This window comes from Triturus cristatus, chromosome 11 (genome assembly GCF_964204655.1).
Source record: "Triturus cristatus chromosome 11, aTriCri1.1, whole genome shotgun sequence".
Lineage (NCBI taxonomy): Eukaryota > Metazoa > Chordata > Amphibia > Caudata > Salamandridae > Triturus > Triturus cristatus.
Window position 1 is genome coordinate 989,029,271 of NC_140594.1, and position 27,226 is coordinate 989,056,496.

Here is a 27,226-nt window from a genome sequence, read left to right on the forward strand (position 1 = left end):
GTAAGACCGCATCAGAGTTTCAAGACCACTGCTCTAGTTGAGCCAATTGAACTACGTCAACTGAAAATAAGGATGTGTGAACGCATACCCCGGGACTAGGCCATTACGGCCTTGGTGTCACAGACACCTCTAATTCCCCTCGAGCGCCCCTCCCCACCCTTCCATCCATGCACCCCACTCATTAGAAAGCAAAATCACATTGCCCGCTACCTTATTTCCTCTTCGCCTCTTTCATCCCTTTTACCATTATTCCTCTATTTGCTTCCCTCGTTTTCCCCCTCACCGCTTCCTAAGAATTTGATAAATTACCTACAGGAAGACTTTCATAAAAGTGCACCCAAGGAGGACGTAATTTTTTTTTAAAACAGACATCCACTTGTGCCATTTTGGCTTCTGTTGACACGACAGTCAGCAGCCCGAAGATAACGTGTTTTTTGCCCATTTTTATTTTCGACAGTGCTGGGCTTTCTCTCGAGGTATTGGCGTGAGTTGGCCTACCGAGGAGACTGCTACCGAGGCGTGAAGACAGTGGGGAGCCCAGGACTCTGGCTGTCCGCCCCTGGGGATGCCTGGAGCGTGTTTGCCAAAGACGAGGGGCATCTCATTTATCCGACCCTCTATTACCCGATGATAAGCTGTTCGGGGGCTTTTCCTCAGCCCTTGAACTTGACAGTTGCTTGGCCCAGTTCCCGCCTGAACAAGCAGAGGCCTCGGGGCGGAGCGTGCGTGTGAGAGAGGCAGTGTGTGTGTGTGAGAGCGAGAGCGAGAGAGCGAGGGTTGTGTACGTGTGCCCGGGCGCTGACAGCCCGCCTGACCATGTGACTGCTCCGTATAAGAGGCCGGCCCGCCCCGCCTGTTTCCCATCCAAGCAGCATCAGCGCAGCGGAGGCACACACTCTCGGACAGCAGCTTTGGGTTCAGTGCAGTTCCGGCAGCACCATGGCAGGTGAGTGCGGGCGTGGACCTGGCGCCAGCTGTGCTGGGAGGGCGGGGGCTCTGGGTGTGCTCTGCGTCCCCGGGGAGGTAGCGTCCTCCCTAAGGCGGGAGGAGGGAGGCTGTCAAACTCTGTTCAAGTTCGCAAGGTGCCGGGCTCCTTCCGCTTCACTTCCCTGAGCGGACGCAGCAGAAACCCGCAGCGCGATGGCTCCAGGAGCCGGAGGGAGACTGAGAGCTACTGCGGCCTCCTGGCTGCGCGTGCGTCGGTGCAGGGGCAATCCGGGTCTCTCGAGGGCACAGGCGGGCTATATCTTGGGTCATGCCCTGCTGTGGTGCTCACAACTGCATAGACGCGGCGGTGCTGCTTCGCTGGGTCTGATGCGGCGCAACTGCATTCAGGTCGGATGCAGGGGCCACTGACTGGTAGTAATGCTGCCGGATCAACCCCTCCCCTGGGGCCCCTATGCCGGGTCACGGGAAGGATGGCTGTAACCTTAGCCGGGTCACGGGAGGGATGGTGCTATCTGCTGCCCGGGTGCGAGCCGCAGCTGCTGCCGCTTTGCAGGGCGGAGGGGGAGGCACTGCCGCCGCACCGGCTGCATCAGCACTGCGCTTCTCCTCCCTCCAAGTTCAGTGATGGGGTGCTGAATTATTTACATAGCCCAATTGCTCTTCTTCTCCCCTCTCCTCCCCCCCCCCCCCCCCCCAGCTCGCAGTAGAGAGGCTCCATTTCTAAGAGTAGTCGACTCCAAACTAGTGATTAATAGCCTGCGCAGTTTTTAGCTCGGCTGACTCCAATTAAGATGAGACTCCATATCATGAACGAGGCAAGGCTCCCGTTATGGGCTTATTTAGTGTCCGCGTGCACAGTAGTAGTTGTGGTTCCCTCGTCGGGGAGTGCATTAGACTTCACTTTCACTTTACGTTGGTAAAGGGGAGGCCCGCAGATCACTTACTCGCTTGGTGACTGCTTGCTTGCATGTAGACTCTAAAATTCTGCGTTTTTTAAACTTTCCTTCTTATATCTGTACGGTCGGCTCCGTTATAAGGCCAGGAACCACGTTTTTATTGCACGGGACAACTGCTTGACTAGCTTACCATGGATCTCTAGAACAGTTAACATCCATTCACGTTTCAAGAACTTCGCAGGCGTTTAAGGCTACGTCCTCCTTTCAGCCAACAGATGCATCTTTAATGGCAAGCATAGACCTGGAAACTTACTATTGCCATACCGCTGAGCCGTTTCTCCCTTTGTGTCTGGCCCTGTTGCTCGAGGGGGTTCAGCGCACTTGGGCTTTTCGTTTTGGCAAGAGGCCACCGGCTCTCCTCGGTGCTCTTAGTCCAAATCCGGATGTCCAGTGGCATCGATTTCTGTTCCACCAACTTGTTTTCCGAGTAGTATTGGGGTGGCACAAGTTGAGTCACGATACAGTTCACGGTTACCATTGGTGCCCCCCCAATTATGTACAGGTAACTTCATTAACTATTTGGGGGGTATAGTCCCGAATCTATTAATATTGGCCGATTTATAGGTCACGTGATAGGAATGCCCTTTACAAAGAGGTCCCTGCACTCTTATCAGGTTTAAGTGCTCCAGTCTGCCATATGGCTCATGTCCTTACACTATGTATGAATTAATCGTGCAAGTCGGCTTAATAAAGAGCACTATGTGTATATATAATTCAAGTGTTCTGGTTTGTGGCAGAATACCTTAGGTTGATAGATGTATTTATCTCTTCCTTGATGGGTAGGGTGTGTACTGCTTAAGCTCAGTCTAGGCTTTTGTTGGGACGTATCTGTTTTAAGGGCAGTACGTGAAAATCCATAGGCTACCACAACTGGTGTAATTAAAGTTGTTTGTGCTATTTTGGCGATCCATAAAGGATAGAATAGGCTTATTTTCTCTGCTATTAAGTTCTGTTGAGCAGGCTGCTTCCCCCTCACATCTGCTACTGAACCGAAGTAATAAAGGCTTGATATCTAACACGAATATTTTCAGGTATTGCTTGTTTGCTCTGGGCATGTGTGAACCTAATGCATTTTGGGTAACGTAGTGTGGACTTCTCCACGGATCTAATTACTTGCACGTGGTAGGAGTTACTTGAAGGTATAGTCCAGGTCTCGAAATTGTCCATAATGACACGGAGAGAAGTAGTCGCACGTGTGCAGCTTGAGATGAGGGAGTGGTGCAAACTAATTTTATGTAGTCACTTGTAAAAACTAGCCTGTACATGTAGCCTCTTAGTTTGTTTGTAGGCCGCCTGTCTGAGTGATCCAGCAGTGCAGAATAGGTCGAGCTTTAAACTGGTAAGCATACAGTAAGGTCTTCCAATTAACTGGACATGGCTGAACACTTTAGCAAGTAGCTTCCAATGAGTTAGTCTGCAGTGTGACTGCAGTCTTTTCCAGTGTGTTATTTCTGAAGATGTGCACCCGGAGAACCTGGTACAACACGATGTAATGTTTGTCAACACAAAACAGCAACAAAAAGGGCATTTAAAGTGCACTTAAATTCTGTAATCCTAGTGTCCTTTTGGGCAGGGAGAGGAGAAAATGGTGAGCTGTAAGTCTAGATTTATTTTTTATTTTTTTAATGGTAAGGACTCTCTTTGCGACTACTAACCCAGTGTAAGAGTCCCCCACCCTTCTATACAGTTAACGCTGGCACTCCAGGAGCTCTCTACAGGATATCTAGACCAGAATCAGTTCTTGGGCCACTGGTCTAGGCTTGCAGGTAGTAGGACCACTTAAAGTTCCAAATAAATCTGGCCCTGGTCTTATTTTGAATTGCTGCAAAGACTGTGCAATGCGTGCCTTGTTGCCAGTGGTTGTGCCTCTTTCTAGTCTTATGTATCTGGCATTCCAACAATGACCACAGAATCGGTTGGTGTCGAGCAGGAAGCAATTAGCAGAAGCCTACTTAGTATCCAGGTTATTGGACCACAATTCTTATTTATTGGACTTGTATTGTCGCCGCAGCCATGGCATTCAAACTGCAGAATCGTGGCCTTTGTGCAGCTACTCTTGACCTGCTGTGAAAGATGCCACGCAAAAAAATAGACACTGCTACAAAAGTATCTGATGAGCCGATTTTTTTTTTTTTTTGTGGCCCATTGGCACAACTTCGGTTTAGCTAGTTGGGACTTTTGTAGGGCCTCACTGGAATGAAGGCACGTGTCCCAGTATTGGGCAGGAATGCAGTGGCATAGATCCTGTTGTCTTGAAATGTTGCATAATACTTGCATAAGAGTCATGCACAGCTATTTTACAGTAAAACTGATGCAATTACTTCTAGTAAGTAACACAATGTTGCAGCATTTTGTTTTTGGTGGGCAAAACTTAAACTGGCAAGTCATGACCCATGTCTAAAGTGTATTGCCCATTGGGACTACATTTAATGGGCCCTTAAGGAAAAGGATTAGTAGTTATCTAGGATGCTTCTTGTCACTTGAGTACACTAATGTAATTGTGCTCCTGTTATAAGTAACTGGGCGCTGAGGGCTCTGACGCTTGTTTCCTGTCTTTACTGGAATGCTCTGCTGCTGTGTAGGTGCTGGATGGTTCGTGGAAGATGTGAGGGGCTTTGGCCTGAAGCAGCTCGGGCTGTGAAGACGTTACTACTCTGGCGGTCCTTCGCGCCATCTTTATTTGGTGTGCACTAACTGTCTCTCTGCAGAGTGGAAACGTCTGCAGAACTTACGCGACTTGTGGAATACACACACTAATTCCAAATGACTTGCGTGGGAGGCTGTGACGCAAGTAGCTGTCGAGTGAACCGCCAAACTGTCTGCTGTTCCAGATTCATTCTAAGTGGTGCTGGACTTGTACAGCTCTAGGTGTCAGTAAAGGGGAAACATCACAATTACTCGTGCTTCTAATAAACATCCCTTGCGCTTCAAATCAGTTCTATGCTCTTTGTCTTAAAGACATGAAACGAAATTTAACTCTGTACTGCTCTTCTTGGATACAACACAATGCATTTACACTTGCAGCCTTGCCAGTAGTACATTAGCTCAAATTCTGCAATGGCACAACAGATTCACCCCCCCCCCCCCCCGTGTAAGGATATGGAGTAGCTACATTAGGGGAGAGGCTCCCCGTCCCCAGGGGTGTAACACAATCCCCCGCGGTGCCCCCAGCTGCAGGGGTCCCCCCTCAGAACAGGACTACGGTCTGGGGCCTCCGGATAAAATGCAGAGTGGGGGCCCCTCTGTGTACATTGTGGGGGGGCGCCCCTTGAACTTCTGTTACGCCACTGCCCGTCCCTAACAAAAATGAATGTGTCCATCTGTAACAAAACTGGTGCTATGTAAAGCGCTCAGATACCTGATCTTCGGGTCTAGTTTTTTTCTATATAAAACTCCCCCAAAAAATAGCTTCTGCATGACCATCACACAATGATCCAAAATAAACTCCCACATTTGCTGCATGTTTAGGGCCCGTATGAACCAGCCCTCCACTCTGGTATGTACTCCGATTCTCCATCTCGGATATCACATTTTCTGTATTTCTAGTGCCAGACGATCATACAGCGCCTGTACAAACACTTGGCGCCCTTAAGAGCTAGAGGCCTCTACATGGCTACTTGACTTGCTAGACTAATTCTAGTTTGTGCATCCATGCTCCCTCCAGAACAATTGAATCACATCTCTGGTGCACTCATGCACAGCATTGGGCTCCATCTTGCACAGTCAGCCTCCTGTTCCCACTCCCCTTCTGCAGGTCATAAAGGGCTCCTTAACACCTCATCCAGTCCCACCTGCCACACTTATAACTTCCTCCCAGGATCACTGAGGCTGTCTACATGCAGTGCAGACCATGATTACTCCACTTATACCAGATATGACCCTTTAGTATTAGTCCCTCATGCACTGGAAACGAGGGCCTTATGGAAGGGGTGGGGTCTTCTGTTTCTTGCTGTGCTTCTCTCTAGAGAAGGGCAACTTTTTTTTAACAATTCTTCAGGAAGCTGTGCTGTAGCAGCACTTGAAGTTGGCTGATAACATGCCTCATTACTACATGAACTTCTCTGTAGGAGGGCAAAGTGTATTTTGGTCCAGCAACATGTAGTGCAACCTACCCTGTAGGTCTCTCAAACCACGTTCTCAATCATGTCTGCATTGTCCCTACATGACGTTTGCAGCAAGTTGGTCACAGTTCAGTATTGCCATTGTTATCCATACATGACCTAACTGCAAATTACCTTCTAGGACTAGATGCTTTGTTCTGGAGGTAGTCTAGAATAGCTTGATTAGGGCTCACTGTGCCTAGTGTGATTGAGTATACAGTGAAGGCTCTCCAGTTTAAAATGGTGCTGCCTTAAGCTGTTCTAAGATGCTTAGAAGTGGAAAAACTGGACTCTTGGGTAAGCTCACCAAGCTGCCACTAGGTCTTCAATGGTGTGAAGTTCGGGAGCACAAAGTATTAAAGCACATGCATGAGTCTGACTTGGTCACAATGTAGCTTTCCATAATGTGGAGGTGGTTGGTATCAGCTGTCTTAAACCAGCAACTTTCACAGGAGCACTACATTACAATATCCACGATTGTATACCTTTTAACTGTTGAATTTCATTACGTGAACTTTTTTTTGAACACCTGTTAAATACTTACAGTAACTTCACTGAAGGACTTCTAGCATACATACTTTCTCCATGTAGCAATATGGAAGAACAAGCCCACTTTTCATTAAACCAACTCTGTAATTGGCAGAGAAGCTAAAATGTGAATACACTGTGCTAACTAGATAACCAAGAACCTTTTTAACAGTGTTTTAGTGCTAGCAGTTGCTTCAAGTAAGGTCTTGTGCTGGTGTCAAGCTGCAGTATTTCCTCTGCATAAAAAGCAAAGCAACCTCACAATTTACTAACTTCAAATAGTTTTTGTTCAGTCTCTTTATCAATTGTGGTCCTCAAAGACCAATGCTGCCCATTCGCTTGCATACCTCCTGTAGAGGCTGTAGTACCATAACTTACAATAGTTTTCAAGCTATTGTAAGCACACTTGGTGTTCTGCTTCTGCTATATCTTGATGTGTGATGTAACCCTTAAATTGGTCTTGCTGCAATCCTCCATAACGTCTGAAATAAATGGATGTGTTAGTAAAGCACTTGGGAAGCTTTCATCACAAGACTGCGGTTAGACTTTCTCACAAGGTTCTGCATTTGTGGCAAGAAGTGCCACTTGATATCCTAAAAACCGATTCATTTTTCTCCAATATTTCTCAGTTAAAGGACACAAGGTTCATGATTTATCACTGCCTCGCGCTAGCAGAGCATATCTTCATTAACCAACCTGGTTTATTTTTAAGCAGAGCTTGTCATGCATAATTTGTTCTGCCCAAATGGTCCTTTTGTTAGCACTACTGTTTGTGCATAGACTTGAACGTGAACAGTCTGAAATTGAACTGGTGACCTGCACTTGGCAAGTGTGGAAGAGGGCGGTAAGAACCTCAACCCAATTACCTTGATTATTTCTGACACTTGTTGTTCTTACATGGCTGGTTTCCACTCAAACCAACTAAAGTAGTCCATGCAGTTGCACTCTGGGAAGTGCCAACCCTGCACTTGTCCTGTGTTTGTTGCCGCAAAAGTGCTTTGCTTGCAGGTTTCCTTTCTCAAACTTTACCAACAAACTTGGAGCTGCCCCTACTTATTGTGCTGGAACAGACCTTACTTCATAAAAATATTCAGTAAATGTGAACTAAACCTTCTCACGTTGCAGGATGCCTTGAAATCTGCTTAGCCGTGACTTGATGTAGTCCTTCATGTACATGAAGGACTAGCTCCTGGCAACTTAACATTTAATGCATAATGGCTCTTTGAGGGGATTTATGAGCATGTGTCTAACTTGATTAGTCTTGACTAGTTGGGTCTAATAAAGGCTACGTGCAGGAACTGCCTTCTTTCACGAAGGCAATGCTGGGAAGGAAGTACGAAAAAATCACTGGTGTTTGAACTCTGATTTGAATTCTTCCCCCCCCCCCCCCCCCCCCCCCCAAACTAGTAAGCCACACTACCGCATGATGTAATTGCCTCGCCAACTTGCCAGGTACCCTTTTAATAATGTGGAGGTTGCTGTTTTCTGCCCGTCTGGGTTCTAGTCGCAATTGTATAAAAGCTACATTGTTTTCCAATATCTTAGCTAATTACCAATCCACAAAAAAACTGATGCTCCTTTATGCAATTGGTGCCCAACAATTTTCTGTCACAGCAACATCTTGGTGACCTCGACGTTTCCATGACTCAAGACATCCAGAGAACACCACCATGCTGTAATTGTTTTGATTTGTGCACAGAATGACTATCTGTTTCAAAGAAATGTCCATGACTTGGGATAAGGGCTCCTGGCTTGCATAGAGTAGGCCAGCTTTCAAGAACTAACCACCCAAGTCATACTTGGACAGTATGTAACTGAGCAGGTTTATTGCCCATCGTGAATACTCACTGATTTGTGGTTGATGGGAGGCTTTCAATTTTCTGGAGGATTGAAAGTGAACCTGCACCACTTGATGGAAACATTCCGTGGCAACTTTATCTACGTGATTCTTACTAACCCTGAATTTACTACTTGTCTAATTACGTTTCTTGTATTACAACATGGAGAGCAAGAAAGGGGATGCTGCTTTCCTGCAAGCCCTTGGTGCTCGACAGCAATATCATTTAAATGTGTAGAGCTCATTGGGTTAAATGTTACCTAAACTGGTCTAATGCTTCAGACTAATCACATGTTCAGGCTTCGATGTAGGACCATACTCATTTATTTGGGATGTCTCAAATCAGTGCTTGCAGATCAGTGGACCTAAAGTGTCTAGCATTGGTTGCACCTGTAGAGTGGCACTATGCCAACTTGTGGTACTTTTTGTATAAACGCCTTTCTACATGTAACAAGTTAACTTGCAGTGACGGAAGGTGATTGGTTAGACAAACTTTAGTCCAGTGAACAAAATGTACTGGATTCATAATGTGCTTTATGGCACATCCTAAATGCACCATGCATTTCAGCTTTTTTCTCATGGGTGTTGGGAGCACTGATTATGGAAAGATGCATCCTCTATTCCATACATGTGGAAACCTGTTAACCAGCTTTAATGTCCTCATCGACAGTCTGTCCTAATTGTGTCTGCATCCAACCCAGCAGTGTATGCGTAGCATCGGTAGGAGCTTCTCATTCCTATGAATGTAGAGATGCCCAATTCATAAGTAGGTTGGCTTGTTTTGAAAGATGGTGTTTTTCTGCCAGGTAGCTTAATGTGCAGAGTCTCAGGGCTGTCCTGGAATTCTAGTTTGATTCTCTTTGGGACCACTCCGCTCTTAACGTGCAATATTTACTATCTATAGTGATAAACTACTCTTAATGACTTTACATAAGACTGTTCACCAGCCAGTGAACATTTTAGACTAACTGCTGAAAGCACTTTCATTCGAAATGGAGGAGGGGTGCATATTATTGCAGGGCTGCACTCCACCGATAGTTTGGTGTTAATGTTTCAGATTGAAGACACGTGGATACTGAAACTAACTTGCTCACCTTGCCTAGATTGTCCATAACCACCCAATTTCCTGCTATTCATAGGTGCCCCTGGGTGTGTACCGAGCAGAGGTCCTTGGTGACTGTCTATTGTGACTAAACTTGATGGGAGCCCCTAAGAAGGAGGCCGAAAGCAGATTAGTTCAGATGTTTGCCAGTGTCTTTAACCTTCTATTGAAATTGGCCTGCTAATCTCGATTTCGGAGGCTGCGTTTCCTGGAGACTGCCTTTCTTGAAGCCTCATGACACCAGTCGGCTAGTCTGTCTCTGAATAGTGTTTTAAAACATTTCACATTAAAAAAAAAAAAAAACCCATACCACTAACATTTTAAAGCTCGCCTGTTTGTCTTTAATTCCTGTATCTTGGGTCAGTTCAGTGGGAATTCGTTGACTGTGAAATTAGTACTCGAAGGTTACCTGCATTACTCTATCGTCTACTGTTGAATAGCCGTGATTTAGTTAAACATCGCAGGACTGGCTTTAGTGCCCCCTCCCCCATGCACTACAATGGAAACTCGGACCAATTACAGGAATTGTCTTTATAGAATGTGATTGAGACCAGCGGGACCTATTGTAATGCCAGTGGCACTTAACTTAAACTTCTTTCACTTGCTTGTTTTGCAAGTATGTGCCAGTAAGAAAGTGATTGGCACCATCTCTACATGTTCTAAAAGTCAGAGCTTTAGCGAAGTGTGGGGAATAAATGATTACATTGAATGGCTCATTTTTATCTTGTAATTTGGCAGATGAATTTTAAGTCTACAGAACCCTGCAAACAGCTGCTGAGTGATGGCACGCTGGAGCACCCTCTGGGTACCCCGATGGCTTCAACTGGGGGTGTGGATGCTTGTGTAAGCAGCTAAACTACCAGAAGGGCATCACCTGTGCCAGTGGACTTGCCGTAACACTAGAAAATCGTGTATTCTGTGTGAATCCGAAGTCTTGCAGTAATTAATAATTTTGTTTTTTGTGTCTTCCAAGATGAAGCTTTTGTGACCCTCGCTACTAATGATCCTTATGTGAAAGGAGCTCTGGTTTTGGGTTCATCACTCCGGCGTTTCCACACGACACGGAAACTGGTTGTACTTATAACTCCTCAAGTCTCAGAGTCCATGAAGTAAGTACTTTATTTTAACTGGCTCTGCAGTGTATTGCAAAAGTCTTGGTCACAAATTAAAGTTTGTCTCCTTGCCCTGCTAGCTCGGAGGTTGGAGGAAATCAAATGGATCCTACTACTGTTTGAACAAAGCTGTGCCCCAAAATAAACTTCACTGAAATTCCCTGGTTGCTTCAAAATGTTAGCATTGATGTATGCTGTGAAATAGTATTCCCACATTTGGTATGTCTTCGGTCCTGTGCATTGCACTAACTCTAGTTTACGACGTGCTTCTCCTAAAGCTGTGCAGTATTTGTTTGTATGTGGGGTTGGTGCCAGCACAGGTTCGCTTGGATCTTTAAGTAAGAATTTGAACAAGCTGTACAATTTATGATCACCCAGCTGCTAGTTTAAAATGGTGCCAAGCAATGGGATTTATCTATGCCTACAGCTGCAAAAATGAAGGAGGCGATAGTCTTAGCAGCCCCGTGCTGACCCTGCAGAGTGCAAAGGATGCCTATTCTCAATCACCACCTTGGCTAGATCTATGTGAAATCTCTTATCGGGCACTAGCACCATGCACACCTTTGCACCACAGTGCATAGGTCTGATGCAGAGTTCAGGTTTTGAACTGGAAGCATTTTCTGGAGGAAAATACTATTTTGAAACAAACTTCATTACACAGTGCATGTACGCTGCACATCACACATCTAGTGTGTGAATAGCTGGTAGAACTTTACATTTGCCCCTAGTAATGGCTTTACGGCTTTATTTGTGCAAAGGTTTGGTTGTTTACCACCCATGGTCTGATTAGAAACACTTCTGTACCACCCAAGGAACACCCCTTGATATAAAGTAGCACAACACTCTTGAAAGTAAAGGTATTCAAGGCATTGAACCATTGGCTACACTTTCTGTGCATTGGCTCTAAAGTCCTGTATATTGTAGGTAACTGGCAGGCCACAAGAACCATGGCAATGCTACATGTCTGCAAGTATAAGGCTGTTTGTGGATCTGACTTGGTGGGTAAACCTGCAGAAAGATGGGGCCCAGTTGCATCAATTCCTGTGGGGCTGCTGGTCTAACCTCAGCAGCTTTCCCCATACAAAGTTCAATAGTGAATGCTAATGCGCAGCAGTATGGGGTGCCTGGTATTTTCTCAACCACCACGGAGGTTGAGTGTTTCACATCACTATCTGATTTGTATTTCAGCAGGCTTGAACAAAGACCCAGAATGAAAAATGTAGCATTGTCTGTGAATGCATGCACAAGGATAATCTTCATGGCAGTTAGGAATGCTTGCCAGAAGGTTCATATGGTGGAGCAGGACCACTAGATATTCTGAACCTCCTAGCATCTTGCAGGACACATTAGACATGGGAAGAATTTGACTTCCTTCCAGCCTGCTTATACAGACTTCATAGTGTCAGTCTCTACCATGCATATTGAATGACCCTTTTTAATGTCACGCCAAGTGTCCACTTCTATTATATCTCCACCAGCAGTAGTCATTACACCTTGCATGCCCATGCTGACAAAGTGACTACATCAGAATTCAGTAAATGGTATAAATTGCCTCCTTTGTACCCTGACCAGAAATGAATATCTCAAAGACCATTCCCTGGATGCCGCCCCTCAGACTTCTACATGAATCACCTGCTGTCAAAGCTTGACTCCAATCTCTCCCCGAGACATAAAGCAGCCTTGGATTTATCTTTTTTTAATTTATTTTTTTACTGTCACTGAGGTGAGAATCTAACTCTAATGCTCCATTTGGAAAATGCCCTTTCTGGTAGGATAATGGCTGGGCTAAAATGAGTGTAGGATGTCCAGGGAAGGAAATGTGGGAAGGCCCTATTGTGCACAATATGACCATAAGCTGCAGTTATGTCTGCATTAGATGGTCCATCTTTCTGTCTAAAGGGTAGGCCCCTTTATGACCTGCCTGCAAGAGCAATCTCAACTGGGGGTTATCGGTTGCATACAAGGACCAATCCACTAAGCATGCAGTTGGGCTGATGCAACAGTTCCTCTCCTTGTAATAGTTGGTGGTGCTCTTGGCTCATTAGCTCATCTGATGCTGAAATCGGCAACCAGAAATCTGTGTTTAAACTGTTGCCCCTAAACAAAGGTCCTGTTGTATCTCTTCAATGCCGCTTTGGCACCCTCAACCACCCAGCAAGGAGTATATGCTTATTCAGACTTGGTGGCTAATGCCCTGATCCCTACTGACTATGATGCATGGTGAAATCTATGGCACTGCCTTCAAAGCTGGCTGATGCATTTGGCAAACTATCAAAGCTTGCTTCATGATACACAGCAGCACGCCACGTTGGAGTTGTTTGCATCAGAAGTGTTTTAACCACATCCCTGTTGGGTTCATGGTTGTACAGAAGACCCTTCTGAGGATGCCAGTCTACTTCTCTCACTTAAACACTGGCCTATATTGCATCTTGCAAAATGCCACTGTACTGGTTACCTATCCCAAAGGGACTGTTACAGATCTTCTAAAGCTGCAGAGGCTCTAGAACTAGCCATGCTCCCTGATGAGCCCAAGTACATTGTGACAAGCGGTGTCACGTGTGTGCTCCTTTAACAAGTCTTATAGAGCATGTTCCTGCAGAAGCCCATCTCTGGCCCAGGAGTGAATCCATACTTGTATCCCTGACTTGGTTTACCCAAGTCTTGTACTCCTACCTCTTGCCAGAGCCTGTGGTTGGTGCTTAGTCTATATAAACTGAAATCCCATACATTCTCTATACTCCCTCCGGACAGTTAACTTAAACTGATGGAAGGCTTTCAATTCAATCTCCGGTCAAGTGAATGAAACCAGTTTCTTGGGCTGCTACATGTATTGGCAAAGGGTGCACTGGAATAAATTAAGCCCTTTCCTGACCTGGATGGGGACCAACTGGACACCTTGATTCAGATCCTGATTAGTTCAGGTTCTGTGGGCACCCTAGCCCAGCTGCTTTTTTTTTTTTTTGCTATGTTAAAGCACCACCCTGTAGCATTCCATTCCACAAAGCATAGCTTTGTGCAGAGGACAATCCAGACACCAACGAATGTACTGCTCGTTAATGGCAGGAGTGGATCTAAAATTGCCAGCAGGAAGCCCAGTTGCCACTTTTTGCTGGAGCTTTTGCTGACTCCCATTACACCACCATCTTCTAGCTGGTTGAGGGGGGGGGGTAGGAATGTAGTGTCTTCCACTCAGATTAACTAGGAGATGAACTAAATGGGTAGTCCTAGCATATACACAAGGACTATGCCCTAGCCTTAAACGGCCCTTCCACACAGTGGAGGCAGAGGTTCTTGCCATACTGAGCAAAGCCAGAAGGGGGGGGGGGCACAGGATTCTACTCTGCACCTAGGGGACAGTACCATGAGACACTATGCAGACCTGAGTTCTTAACTTGCCTTCACTTTATGTCTCTCTGGAGATGTTATGCCCCCCTCCTTCCTGGAGGCTGGATGGGGTCCAAAAAGACTTGGGGGTGGGGTGAAGCCTGTGTGGACACAGGCTACCACTTTTCTTTATGGTGTCTAGTTTCTACAAGCAGTAGGCAGATCAGGTTTACGTTTTCACACCCACTAAAGCAGTAGATAAGTAAGTGAGATGGCAATAGTTTATTTCCTGTAGACTGCATATGAAGCACATGGTTGTAAGGACTCTTGAGCACTTCACATGGCACAGTGCAAATCTAGCCTGAAGGGCCAGGAACATTTCAAAAGCCACCATCTAGTGGGATCTAGGGTGTGGTGTAAAGTGCCTAATGGTAAATGTTTGATGTCTACCAGTTGTGATAGATGGCTCTTTTCTTACTAAGTATTTGCAGTATATAAATAGAGGAGTTTGGTAAACTTTTCCATCATGCCTAGTTTATTCCTTTGAATCAAATTTAGTCAAGCATTTAAGGGCTTGCTCATTCTGAAAAGATGGACTAAACTGTCATCGTACAAAGTCCTAACCTTTGTGCCACAATGTTTGGGGAGGAGACGGGGGTTGCAAGAGACCATGGTATCTATTGTGGGGACTCATTCAAAAAGCCTCAAAGGGCAAGGTTCCTCATGCCAGTTTCCAGTTAGAGTACTAATGGTAAGGGTGGGAGGAGAAGAGTATTCTTTGGGAAGAAGCTACATTCATCACACTGGAAAACAATTGCCAGTCTGATCTGTCTCCCTGAATGGGATCTCTGCCTAGCACTACAAGAGGAGCGTTTTGGATAGTTATCTAGGTGATCCTGAAATCTCAATTCATCAAGTGCCTGTCATTTGAGTTATTTTCTTGATGGTGAAACACATTGCCAAACTTGTTGGGGATTTTGAACAGTGAGTGGTGGTGGTGGTGGTAGGTAGGCTTCAGACACTTGCTTGGAAAGAGGGACAACCGAAATGTAAGCGGCTTTGATCAGCCAGAACTGTTTAAGGCAGTCTGCAAATCTCCAGTGGTGCTAACTTCTTGGTGTCAAGGTACCTACGACCTATACAACTAAGTTGTAGATTGAGGGTTCCTAGGATTACTTGTTTTTCTACAGGAGTAGTTGGTCCATATGTGCAAATGAACTAACAATTCAAAATGTACCTGTTGATGGAGGAAATGTGCAGTGATGGGACACACTCCAAGGTTAGATCACTGACCGGCAGAGGGGAAAGTAGCAGACCTGCCTACAAAATTAGCTTTAAAAGGATACATTTCAAATGGAAGCAAAATATACTGCACCAATATGAAGTAAGATTTTAGTTGCTGATGGCAACACTAAGTTGGGCACAACTTGACTGACAGTTCAAAGCCTTTAAACAGGATTTTGAGAAGATGGCGACTTAGACTGCCGTCTCTAATATGATTATTGCAAAACAGTTTTTGCTATGGTCTAACTCGTGTTTGGTGCCTTCCTGTCTGGAGCCTTTTTCTAGATTGCACTTGGAAGCATTGTGGCATTTGGTAAGCTTGTCATACTGCTGACCTGTGGTTTAGATGGCCTTGTGAACTAGCAAGAGCATCTGGATTAGCAAACCGTGCTTATTGACTTGGTATCAGACGAGGACTTGTCTGACTTCCCTTCACAAGTTGTCGTGTGCAGGGTGTGGCTTTTTTTTATGAAGGAAGTAAAGTTATCATGAGCACAGGCAACTAAATTTCTACTTCCTACCAAGGGCAGGTGTGGCTGGCAGTGGAGGCTGCTGCTTGACTGGGTGGCGAATGAGAAATTAAAACCCTTACCTGCAGCACTTCAACTGGGGAGCCTGGGCATGTTCACCCATGGTATGCAATACAGCTGGGTGGATAACATGTAAGTGCACATAACTGTTTTGCTGGCCAAACTCATGTGTACCGAAGGCCTCACCACTCCTTACAACCCCGCCTCTGCCAAAGGCTGCTGTAACAGCCCTGCCTCTAACCAGCTGAGCCACAACAGGAAAAATAACCATGTTCCTTTTTTGAATTGCCCAGCAGAGGGGTGACACCACTCTTCCTTAGTGGAGGAGCCGCCACTGGTGGCTGGATTTGATTAAACTGGGAACTACTAGATGCCACTGTCAAAATCAAGTGACTGACTTTCTGCTTGGTTTTAATCTTGTGCATGGCAGTATGGCATACCAAAACCTGCCATTTAATCTAAGGAGCCTCCCTTTGTTCTGAGAGGCCAATGCACTAATCTCAATGATTGGAACTTCAAATTCCTGAGTTGCACAACCAGCCCCTGAGATCTGTTGCATAGATGGGTCCATTCATACTACCCTCTCTTTTATTGTAGGAAAGTACTTGAGAAGGTCTACGATGAAGTGAAGGTAGTGGATGTCTTGGACAGTGGGGATTCGGCTCACCTTGCCTTGATGGAAAGACCAGAATTGGGTATCACGTTGACAAAACTCCACTGCTGGGTATTAACTCAGTATTCGAAATGTGTGTTCATGGATGCAGACACAATGGTAATCACATTTTACTGACTTTATGGCCTTGTGTAACAGCTGTAGTATAAATGTTACTTTACCTGTGTAAACTGTATTTACTGTTGCATGTTAGCATGGCTAAAACTATCTGGTGTAAGTGGTCAACTTTGAAGTACTGGTTTTAATTGCATTTTAGTATACAAAGTCACAATACAGGATTACTCCTAGTACACTATTGGTGGGGCAGTTTATACACTGGTTTACTTTCACATTGTATATGTATTTATGGGAAACTGAGTTTTGGGGTTAGAAGGTATTGCAGAGTTAATGTGTGCAGTATGGCCTAACCATTGGATGCCTCCACCCAAAGGGCTAAATTCCCCCTGGTTGCTTGGCCAGTCTAATCCCAATCTTATGGGGGGTAATCTAGCATTGACTTGGTATATGTGGCCACTCCATCTTTGGATAAAAGCAGCCTGGAGTGGACAGGGCCTATTGCAATTTAGTGTCTAAAGGTGTAACCCTGTCCGAATGTGTCAAACTTGAATGATTGTTATTATGAGGTGTAAAATAACTGAGCCACTGTTAGGCATCTAGCAGTGAGTCTCTTTACACCCCCCCCCCCCCCACTCCGCCCCAAACCTCCCTCGGTTGAGGTCTGAACTGCTGAGCTGGAGTGTTACGGCTGCCATCCAAGCTTAAGGCTGGAACTAACTGACATGTAACTTATTGGACATTTCAATAGCTAGAGTGGCTCATGACCAGTGTGTAATAAATGAGGCTCCATGTTGCAATCAACTCTGGTCACTTGCAGCTTGTACATCCAGTTGAGGTACGCCTGAACTGGCTTTCCATTGAAAGTCCATATGCAAGATCCACTTTCAGTATTTCAAGATCTTTGTGGATTAGTGATGAAGAACCTGAACAGGGGCATTAATTGAGTTGTGAGGGTTCGCAGTTGGGAGTACAGGGAACCAATTGCTGTAATCCTTTTGTGCATGCAGTTTCAGTATCCCACACAATCTGGTCATATAAAGACAGGAGCACCAATTTTCTGGTGGTGATGGCTGGGTCAGTTTTAGTGCCAGTTTGCCATTTCTGGACATTGCCATACCTGTGGGGTCACTTATTATGGACAGTACAATTAAGCGGGTATAATGCGCAATATCTGCACTTCCATGTGAGTAAATGCAAGTTCTTTAGTGTTTGCTGTGAACCAAACTATGACTGCCAGTGCCCTATTCAAAACCCATTAAACTACTGGAGGTCACTAAACTTCCTGAGCACTTGTATCCATGCTACCCAATATAACCCTAGCCATCAGATATGGCCATGTTTATGGCACCTTGAGGTGCCCAGGCTGTGCTTGCAAGGCGGGTACTGCTCTAGGAACACTTAACAGGAAGAAACTACCCCTCCTAGCCCAGCTGCTGCAGATACCACCACAAAGTATTGTACTAATTCCATTTGAATTGCTGGAGCTGTCCTCACACTATTCTTGCCTTCTCACCAACTACACCCCATATGTAAGGTGGGGGAATATCAATTTGCTTACCTTTCAATAGATGGCTTATGCAGTTTCATGTCGCCTAGGTTTTGTCTAATGTTGATGAACTCTTCGAGAGGGAGGAACTGTCTGCTGCACCAGATCCAGGCTGGCCGGACTGCTTCAATTCTGGAGTGTTTGTCTATAGTCCATCCATTGAAACCTACAATCACTTGTTACAGTTTGCCACAGAAAAAGGAAGCTTTGATGGTATGTAGTCTAGTTCTAAACAGTTAAGTTTGAACCCTTGTCTTACAAATCTCGTCTGTCATTAATTCTAACTGGTTTTGATCTTGGGCCTGACACTACTCCAAATGCCAATGGTTGTGAAACTGAGGAAGTGTTTCAGATTGCTGGACACTGCTCCCGAATGGCACTGATGCAGAACAGGATTTAGGATTGGGACTGGGTTCGGGTTAAATAATTTTGTAGTTGGCATGTCTGGCTTGGTGGTAATTGCTGTTCTGGTCTCCGATGGCAGTAATGACTCTCGCACCTTAGAAAAGAGAATGTAGCTTCACTATAGTACAACAACTTCACTGTTGCTTTGCTGCTAGTTAAGGTTAATCAAATTAGTAACTTGTGGCTGTGCAATTGTCCCTACTTCGGAACCCCTGACCAGCTGAATAAACTGAGGTACAATGATGTACCTGGAGGGTGACAGCTGCAGCCGGATATTGTGTTGCCATATTTAAGTTAATGTTGGTTGCAGATGTCTGAAGTTAAGGTGGGTTAATAGTGCAGTGATATCTGGTTTAACCCTGCTTTGGGAAATTGTGTGGGGTTTGCCTTAATAAATACTAGGCACATTGAGTGGTGTGCCTGGGTATGGTCCATAGGAATATATAGGATGCTTTGTGATGTAAATGTATACTGTGCTTTGTTGGGTTTGTTTTAAACCTATTGCCAATCTTGTTACCTATTGAATTGTGGCACAAACTGTTAGCAGTGAATGGTCTTCTATGGGCTGTCTCAAAGGCTTGCCTTTTTGTAAAGGCAGACTATGCAGTCAGTCTTGCTGAATGTTTAACAATTCTGCTTTTTCTCTTGTAGAGTACAACATCTCTTATGAGATGGGCTGGTAAGTTTGCTCCAGCATCCCTGTAGTAAATTCAGCTACTGAATTTGCTTGTAGATGGTCAGCTGTACCCTAGTTGTTTTCCAAGCATACATCACATGATTCTTGCTTACCCCTCTTGATTTTCAAAAACATCTGCCTTCGCCAATCTTTAATTGAATGTTGGAGGGGATCTGGGGTGAAGTCACTCTAACGAGTGACTGCTCCAATGAAACACTTAACAAAGCTTTTTTTATTTTTCTTATGACCTATAATGCAGAAACACTAAAGTTTTCATTGAGTGAAGTTTGTGCAAAATACACTGACATTTGTATTGACTTTTGCTTTTTAGGAGGTGACCAGGGCTTGTTAAATGGCTTTTTCAGCAGCTGGGCAACAACCGATATCCACAAGCATCTACCATTCATTTACAATTTAAGCAGCATTTCTATATATTCGTATCTACCAGCTTTCAAAGCGTGAGTAATATTTGCAGATTTTAGGTTCACTTCCTGCATAATTGAGAGCTTGTAAACCATGTGTTTGGGTGGCGCATAAAAAGTAAATTGCCTGGCTTATCTGAAAGGGCTATTCCTTATCTCAGGCTTAAGAGAATTTGAGTTGGCACTGTGGGCTTCAAATCAAAAGCTGCATCTAAGGTACATTTTTATTTTAGGGGTTGGCTTGTCTTGGATTCTAGTTGCTCATTTTTTTTTTTCCTTACTTTTCACTAACTCCCGATTGTAATATGTTTTTCTGTAGGCCAGTACTTTTTTGCTTCCCCCCCCCCTCTATTGTATAGATCTTCTGGTACCGGAGTCTTGTAGCCGTGTGCAACATTAGTGCTGTTCAGGATGGTTAATTTGGACCTCCTATCCAGCTGCATCAATTTATGGTAGGGCATTTGGGCATGCATCGCTGTAGTGTTGGACCTTAAGTGACTAATGTAGATTACAGGAGATGACGCAGCCAAGGGAGCAAATCATGATTTTCATGAACTTGCCTGTGGACTCTACATGAGCCTTTCGCATCCATGAACAATGATTGAACTCTTCAGTGACTCCATTCCCTACAGAATGGATAATTAGTCTAGGATGCACGCTTGGTTTTTTGAGTCTTGTTACTGTTCTGGTTTAGTTCATGGCAGAAGTGTTAAAATCACTAGAGGCATTGAAGTTAATCCAGGATAGCGGCAACTGGTGCAGAGTTCAATTAAAGATCGAAGACTTTACGAGAAGGTCCAGATGTAATAACCAAAACCTGTTTGTAAACCACTGTACTCTTCATTCTGAAAATCACTGTTCCACTTCTAGCTTTGCACTGAAAGGCTATGCCATAGGAATGTAATTCCCTATTGCAGTAATCTTTGCCCTCCATATATTTGGGTGATTTTATTTGTTTAGAGTTTGGGAAGGAGAAATCTTCTTTGGGTATCAGGCTACAAGTAACCCTTGTGCTATTTCTCATAGGAAGTTGAGCAGTCTTAATCAAAGCTAGCATGCGCCTTGGTGTTTAATTTGTTTAAAGCTGCCCTCCTGTGATACAAGCACAATACTGTTTTTCAGTAGCCAGTGCAGTATTTGTTGCAGGTTTCTGTTTGTGATGGTGTGCAGATAATGCACTGTTGGAGGTTTAAGAGTTGCCCCTCAAAACATTATTTCAGTTACTTGATGTTGCCACTGGAAAGGCTCTCCCGAACAATCCAGAAGTGGGATATTATGGATGACCTAAATGGTCACCCAGCTGCAAATTGTTTGTACTGGTAAGGGTGACCATAAGCTTGGTTTGTTACTGTAGTTCCTTGCACCACCATATACAAAAGTCTTTGATACTTTATTTAAAGCAAGCCATCCTCTCTTGTGAGTAGTCAAAGCAGGCTTCTAGAAGTCTTGATGGAGTCTTCTAGTTTTAAAAACGGATTCCAGGCTGTGAGGGGGGGGGGGGGGAGTAGCCTTACTAAGTCACTTTAAGGGAACTTGTTACACATTGGAAACTGTTAAATATACAGATGTTTAAAAATGATGGTGTGGTTAGCTAGGAAATGACTACTGGCTTTGGCTCCTTAGGGGACAACAAGGTTTGTTAATAGGAAATTGAGGTCCTATGCAGATGACTAGGGTCCAGTATTGGCGTCCAGTATTGGCACAGGTATTATGGAGTCTCAAAACATGGTTACTATTCAGGAGTGAGTTTGTGGCTGTTCTGTGCTCACAGGAGTGAAGTGCTGTATGGGACATTCCAAAGTGCTCTAAGCAATGTAACCCTGTAAGGATAAAGGCCCATTTTTTTAATCTTGTATTGCACAGTTGCTCAGTGTACATGAAGCATAAATGGTGTGCAGAATGGACATCAACAAATTACAGTACTATTAGCATACCACTAGGATAACTGAATTTTGCATACTGTTGTAAACAATACATTAGGACAGTCTAGTCAGTAACCCCCCAGTTTCTCACGCCAGATACCATTTGCCCTTTGCACCTTCTATTCCTGCGGTTAAGGCCCACTTTGAATGAGCTATACTAGTGAAGCTTTAACGGATGGCAGTGAACTGGAGAAAATGTACAGCAATAGTTGCATGGACTATCTTCAGCAGCAACCTCTGCATATCCATGTCTCTGAAATGTAGAGTGAATCACCCTTTAACCATCATAACTAGTTTTTTTTGTGTGTAATTAACTACATTGTAAATGGTGCATGGTCATCTCATGTGGCTGCACAAGTCCTATGTAGCTACTTTTGAGATTCAGTATCTGAACCTAAATTGCTTGATGTTGCAAGCCTTCCTTAAATGTGTGAAGGTTTTTAGATTGGGAGAAGAGTTCTTTCCACTCCTGGTCCCATTTGAAGACCTTCTCCATTGAAAAGGGAAGACCAAGGGCAGTGAAGAATATAATTGTCAAAAGGGCAAATCCACCTTAATAGGGATACTGTATTCCCACAGACTACATTCAATTTCTGGAAACCACAATTAAGTCTACCTCCCACTCCTTTACAGCAAAGGTACAGGCACTCTTGTTAATGGGTGGAGGGGTCTTTGTGTTAGAAGAACACATGCAGAAGTGCTTGTTCAACGAAACTAGCATTGGCGAATCCAGAATATTTTAAAGTTTCTATGAGGGAGAAACTGTATGGGAAGAGTATCTGATTGAAGATACTAAACCTATTCATGTACTCTTGTTAGAAGCTCTAGCACAGAAGAAAGTTAAATCTGGCACTAATCAGGCTGAATGCTAGTTCAAAGAACAGTATACTTCAGGCACCCAAAATGCACTGTTCAGAACACTCCCAAATCTTCATGATGGTGGCTGTGAATGCATAGCTGTAAGTCATCTTGCCATATCTACAGGAAATCAATTGACCCCCCCCCCCCCCCTTACTACCTGAGCAGACTCATTGGTCTATTTGCCTGCAGACAGCAATGCATCTTCCACAGATGGACCACTATGCTGCCCCCCCCCCCCCTCTTAGGAGGCTAAAACCAAGCTGCAAATGCAGTCCCTGCCCTCTTGTAGAGTAGTGAAACGGTCCCAAGAGAAACTTGGTAAACTACCTAGGAATACTTTAAATGGACCAGCAAAATATAGGTTTCAAACTGCCTACCAGCTGGTAACTTAATTGTCATGATCTCTGAAGCTTCCATCTATAGCTAATTCCATTGGAGCACCTGTCCAACGGCGAACACTACACTGCTCACCCTTAGCAGCACGTCTTGGATAACAAACTTGTGTTCAAGTGGGGTGTTTGGTGAATTCACTGCCCTAGTGCCAACCCAAATCCATATAAAGTGGCTGAATATGCAATCCCTTTACCTTCTAATTTCAGGTCTTAACAGACCTGTCCTGTGACACAAATTGTGGCCTGGTGGTAAGCCAAGCATTGTTGCCCTGATGGTGGGTATGTGTAATGGGGGACCATGTGGTTCAAATTTGTTGTACCAAATTTGTTTTGATCTCATGATCTGTCCACTTTCTTCCACTGAGTATCTTTGAGGTGCAAATGCTTTTCTAGACTTAACAGATGTAGTGTTGATTTTTCATAGATTAAAAGATGACAGAACTGTCCCTGCTAGGACTTAAATGATCTGCATGCAGTACACATTTGTGCATCAGTTTATACCAGTACTGCAGATTACATGAAGTTTTACCACATGCATTCCTCGTCCAGAATTTACCACTACCTGATTTTTGCTAAGCAATATCCTTTAAGTGGGTTTTGGGTGTAACTTGTTCAGCTAAGCTCTGGGCCTTCATTAAATCCAGTGTATCCAAATCCCTACTTTGAGATCCACATAGTGAGGCACATGTTCCTAATTTTTATGTGATACTAAAGGTTGTGTTGCCACTTAACAGTGGTGGGAGTTGGACTAAGATAATAGTCACACCAGTTAATGATTGAATGATTTCAAATGGGGATCTAGGTTCATTTTTAGGTGATCAGATTTGTCTTAGTTCAAGTGTAATTGGCATACTGGTTCAAGAGATGGAAAACACATGGAGGCAGGCAGACAAACTGAGCTGGAATTAAAGAACATGAGTGAGAAAGTGACGGGCAATGCATGTGGATGAAGAATGAGTTACAATTAAGACTGCACAGACTTAGATCTCATCACACCAACATTATGTAGCACAGCCGTGAGCTTCAGAGCAAAACTTTGGGGACTAGCGCTACTTTGTTTTAGAATTTGGTGGTCTTTCAGCATGGCAACCTTCTGGATTCCTTGCATGCTCAGCATTGGTCATTCTTGCTACTCCATCCAGAAATCTGCAATAGATGTTAAACATTATTGTTAATGTTGCAATTTTGAGTTGCACCTTGGCCCCACTAAAGTGAACACTGCAGGCAGCCCCAGCACTACAGACTATACACTAATTTAAATGGCATACTCTGAAATTTGTTCGACAAATGTTTCCCTTGCTTTCATACTTATCTGGAGAATAGTTGGTAACCAGCACGTGCCCTAATGCATAGCAAACAACTTGGTGCTTGTGTCCTTGCATATTTGTAGGCTTTGGTAACTTTTGCATTAACTGGTACCTCTTTTCTTGGTGTGATGCAGGGACCTGGGTTCCTGATTGAGTCGTTACTGTAAGGACTTTTTGCAAATGTGTAATTGCAGCAAAATCATTTGGACAATTTTTCCTTTCCCACCAATAAGTAATTGTCGTCTGGTGCAGTATAGGCAAAACTTCTAACATTTAAGGAGGCAATTGTGTTGGTACTTGGTTGACAAGGTGCTTGGCCACTAGTTTAAAACCTTGATCATGCTTTTACCTTGCAGGTTCGGAGAAAATGCCAAAGTGGTACATTTTCTGGGAAAAGTCAAACCATGGAACTACTCCTATGATCCCAAAACTAAGTGTGTAACGAGTGAGGTGCACGATCCAACAATGATTCATCCAGAGTTCCTCAACATGTGGTGGGATTGCTTCACCAACACGGTCCTCCCATTGTTAACTGAGCATGGTGTTGTCAAGGACTCCTCTACAGGCCTCAAAGCGGTAAGCTTGTAATCTCACTTAAATCACACATGCCATAGTGTGGATAATTTATAACTCTCCAGAGTGCACCTCTGGATGTGGTGAATATTCACGGCTAAGTCATTATAACCTTCCAGTATTGAATGCATAAGGAAATGCTTTGTAGGATGTGTAATTTAAACTTGCTTGAACAGGGTAGTATCCACCTTGGGGTCTTACCTTCAATGTGCTTATTAGCAGATCATGACACCTACTGATCTGGTTGAACCCAGTAAACTAGGCTAACATTTTTGATCTGATATCCACTAACTTTAGTGTAGGGTATTTCAGCTGAGGCTCCCCTTAATTAACAGTTGGGGAAATGCATAAACTAGTCTATAGTTTGCGATCTGTGCCCTGCTTGGCCACTAAATGATATTGTAACCTGCCTGCATGTTTCAGTTGGTTAGTTTTTCCAGCACATGGCTCTGGGAAGGTCTGCACAAAGGTACTGTTATGTCCTGTGCTAAAATTGCAGTCCATATCCTGGGAGAAGAATTGTTCAATGTACATGCAGATTGATTGTACACTCCAATTTAGTCTTGCACTTCATCCAAGAGGAGTTTGTTTGGTGCGGTTTGAAGGGGAGTTGGGTAGTTGCATTAAGCTTTTGGTTTGTTTCTTCTGCAGGAAAGCTACCTATTGTGGTAGCTTGACCTGTGTAGGTGTTTGACTTTCACCTCATTTTGTGGTAAATCACATGGTGCCTACACTGGTAATGGTAACAGCCCATACAAAGTATGAATCGTGAATGTTCAAATTTCATGTGTTCAGCTAGTTTTGGACAAATGGACTGAATTTGAAAGGGAGGGTAGTGGGTTGCATTGTGTTTATAGTTTGTATAAAGTAGCTGGCAGGGAGGGCTAGCCTCAGCAGCACTGCAACAGCATAGGTAGCTGCAAGATTTGGACCTGAACCCATGGTCTGTTTTCTAATCTGTAATTGATATTCTGCTCTATAGAATTTATCCCAATCTGACTTGCCCTAGTCAAAGTGCTACCATAGAATAACTTGGGATTCATTGCAAGATTTTATACTCCTAATAAATGGGGGCGTGTCCAAATTCCACTAAAATGTATTTGCTTTCTCACAGTATGTAAATCTTGCTACATGTGGTCCTTTGAGACCTAAACTTATTCACATAGTGGCTTTGGAATAGTTCGACCAGAGAACCTGCTGCCAATATCTAGATTTCTCTGCTTTCGTGTTTGAAAAGTTCCCCTGCCAAAAGGGTCACATGGAGTGAAGCATCGCTGGATTATATGCTGTAAAGCCATGTTCTGATCTGCATGATGAGTCTGCTCCACTAAGCTAGAGTCCTGAACAATTCATGACATGGGGTTGGATAAATGTCAGTGGGGAGGGGGCTGTGAGTGGATGATATGTTGCAGGGTTTGATCGTGTACTTAGAACTGCAAGCCAGGCGTAGCTTTGATTAACTATGTTACAATGAATGTATAAATGCTGTTTTAATGGCTAGAGATGCCACTGCTTCACATTGTAACCACGAAGGAGTAAATGTAGTTGTTAGTGCTCTTTGGAACTTAAAGGCTTGAAATTGCATCTAAACCACTAATCCCAAATCTGTTCCCATCCTTTGAGCCTACCATTTCTAAACATCTCGGCTGTGCTTTCTCTTTGTACCTCTTACACTATTTTGGTGAACTGTTGCAGCTTACTGACTTGGTCTATACACTGGCTTTCTCTTGTGGCTTCTGTAGAGAGGTATGGGTAAAATTGATCTAAAATGCATTCCTGCTTTTTGCTTGCAGATATTGTGATTGTGTTTCATTTGTATGCTTTGGGAACAAATTTGTTCCCTAGAAATGTTGTCCGTTTTTTCTTTTCTTTATGCTTGCTTTATTTGCATGGGAACTTCTTTAGTTCTCCATCCCATTTTTATTTTGCTTTTTCTTGTTGGATTCGTGTACTGCTTATAACTAGTGTTGCTTCCTTCTTTTAGGAAGCAGTTGCTGAAGCAGTGTCTCAGTTGTCAATTGATCCACCTTCTCCCCCACCACCTATATCTTCAGAAGAACGCAAGGAACGGTGGGAACAGGGTCAAGTTGATTACATGGGAGAAGACTCCTTTGACAACATTCAGAAAAAACTGGACACGTACCTTAAGTAGACATGCCAAACTCCAACAATGCAATGAAAGGACTAAAGTGTAGCATCTAGGACAGTGAATTATTGGCTGCTCAAGCCTACAATGGCACAGTGCTACAGGAGAACCGCACCATTTTAACCGTGTTTGAACTGTTTGCCTTTAAATATTGCACTCTAATAATGCATTAAGTGATCTTTACTCCAACTCATAAGAAAGCACTTGTTAAAGGTGCACAGCTGATGCAATCTGCGACCTGTATACTGTACTGTGGTTCAACTCTTTACCCAAGACTTTCCTTTGGTAAAGGATAATTGTATGTACGTGATGTTGTGCCTTAAAGGTATCCATATACATAGTACCCATGCTGAACCGCATGAAGAGTAGCATAGGGCTCATTTATCAGAGTCTCGATGTGACCAATTATTTTCCTGACTAGGTGTAATGTACAGCCTAGAATGCTCTTGTCCTGCACCTTACATGGTTAGTAAGCACTTGCTGAACTGTCAGCACTCAATGCAAATAAAACTTGTGTTGTAACAA

General features: G+C 44.0%; 1 protein-coding gene across 1 annotated transcript; it reads left to right on the plus strand.

Moving 5' to 3' along the window:
• Nucleotides 1-752: 752 nt before the first annotated feature.
• On the plus strand, nt 753-27,226 carry GYG1 (glycogenin 1). Its single transcript, XM_085635048.1, has 7 exons — nt 753-946; nt 10,445-10,580; nt 16,319-16,493; nt 18,048-18,210; nt 19,410-19,536; nt 24,339-24,558; nt 26,540-27,226. Exons 1-7 carry the CDS (start codon nt 940-942, stop codon nt 26,705-26,707), a joined length of 996 nt encoding a protein of 331 aa, XP_085491174.1. The 5' UTR covers nt 753-939; the 3' UTR covers nt 26,708-27,226.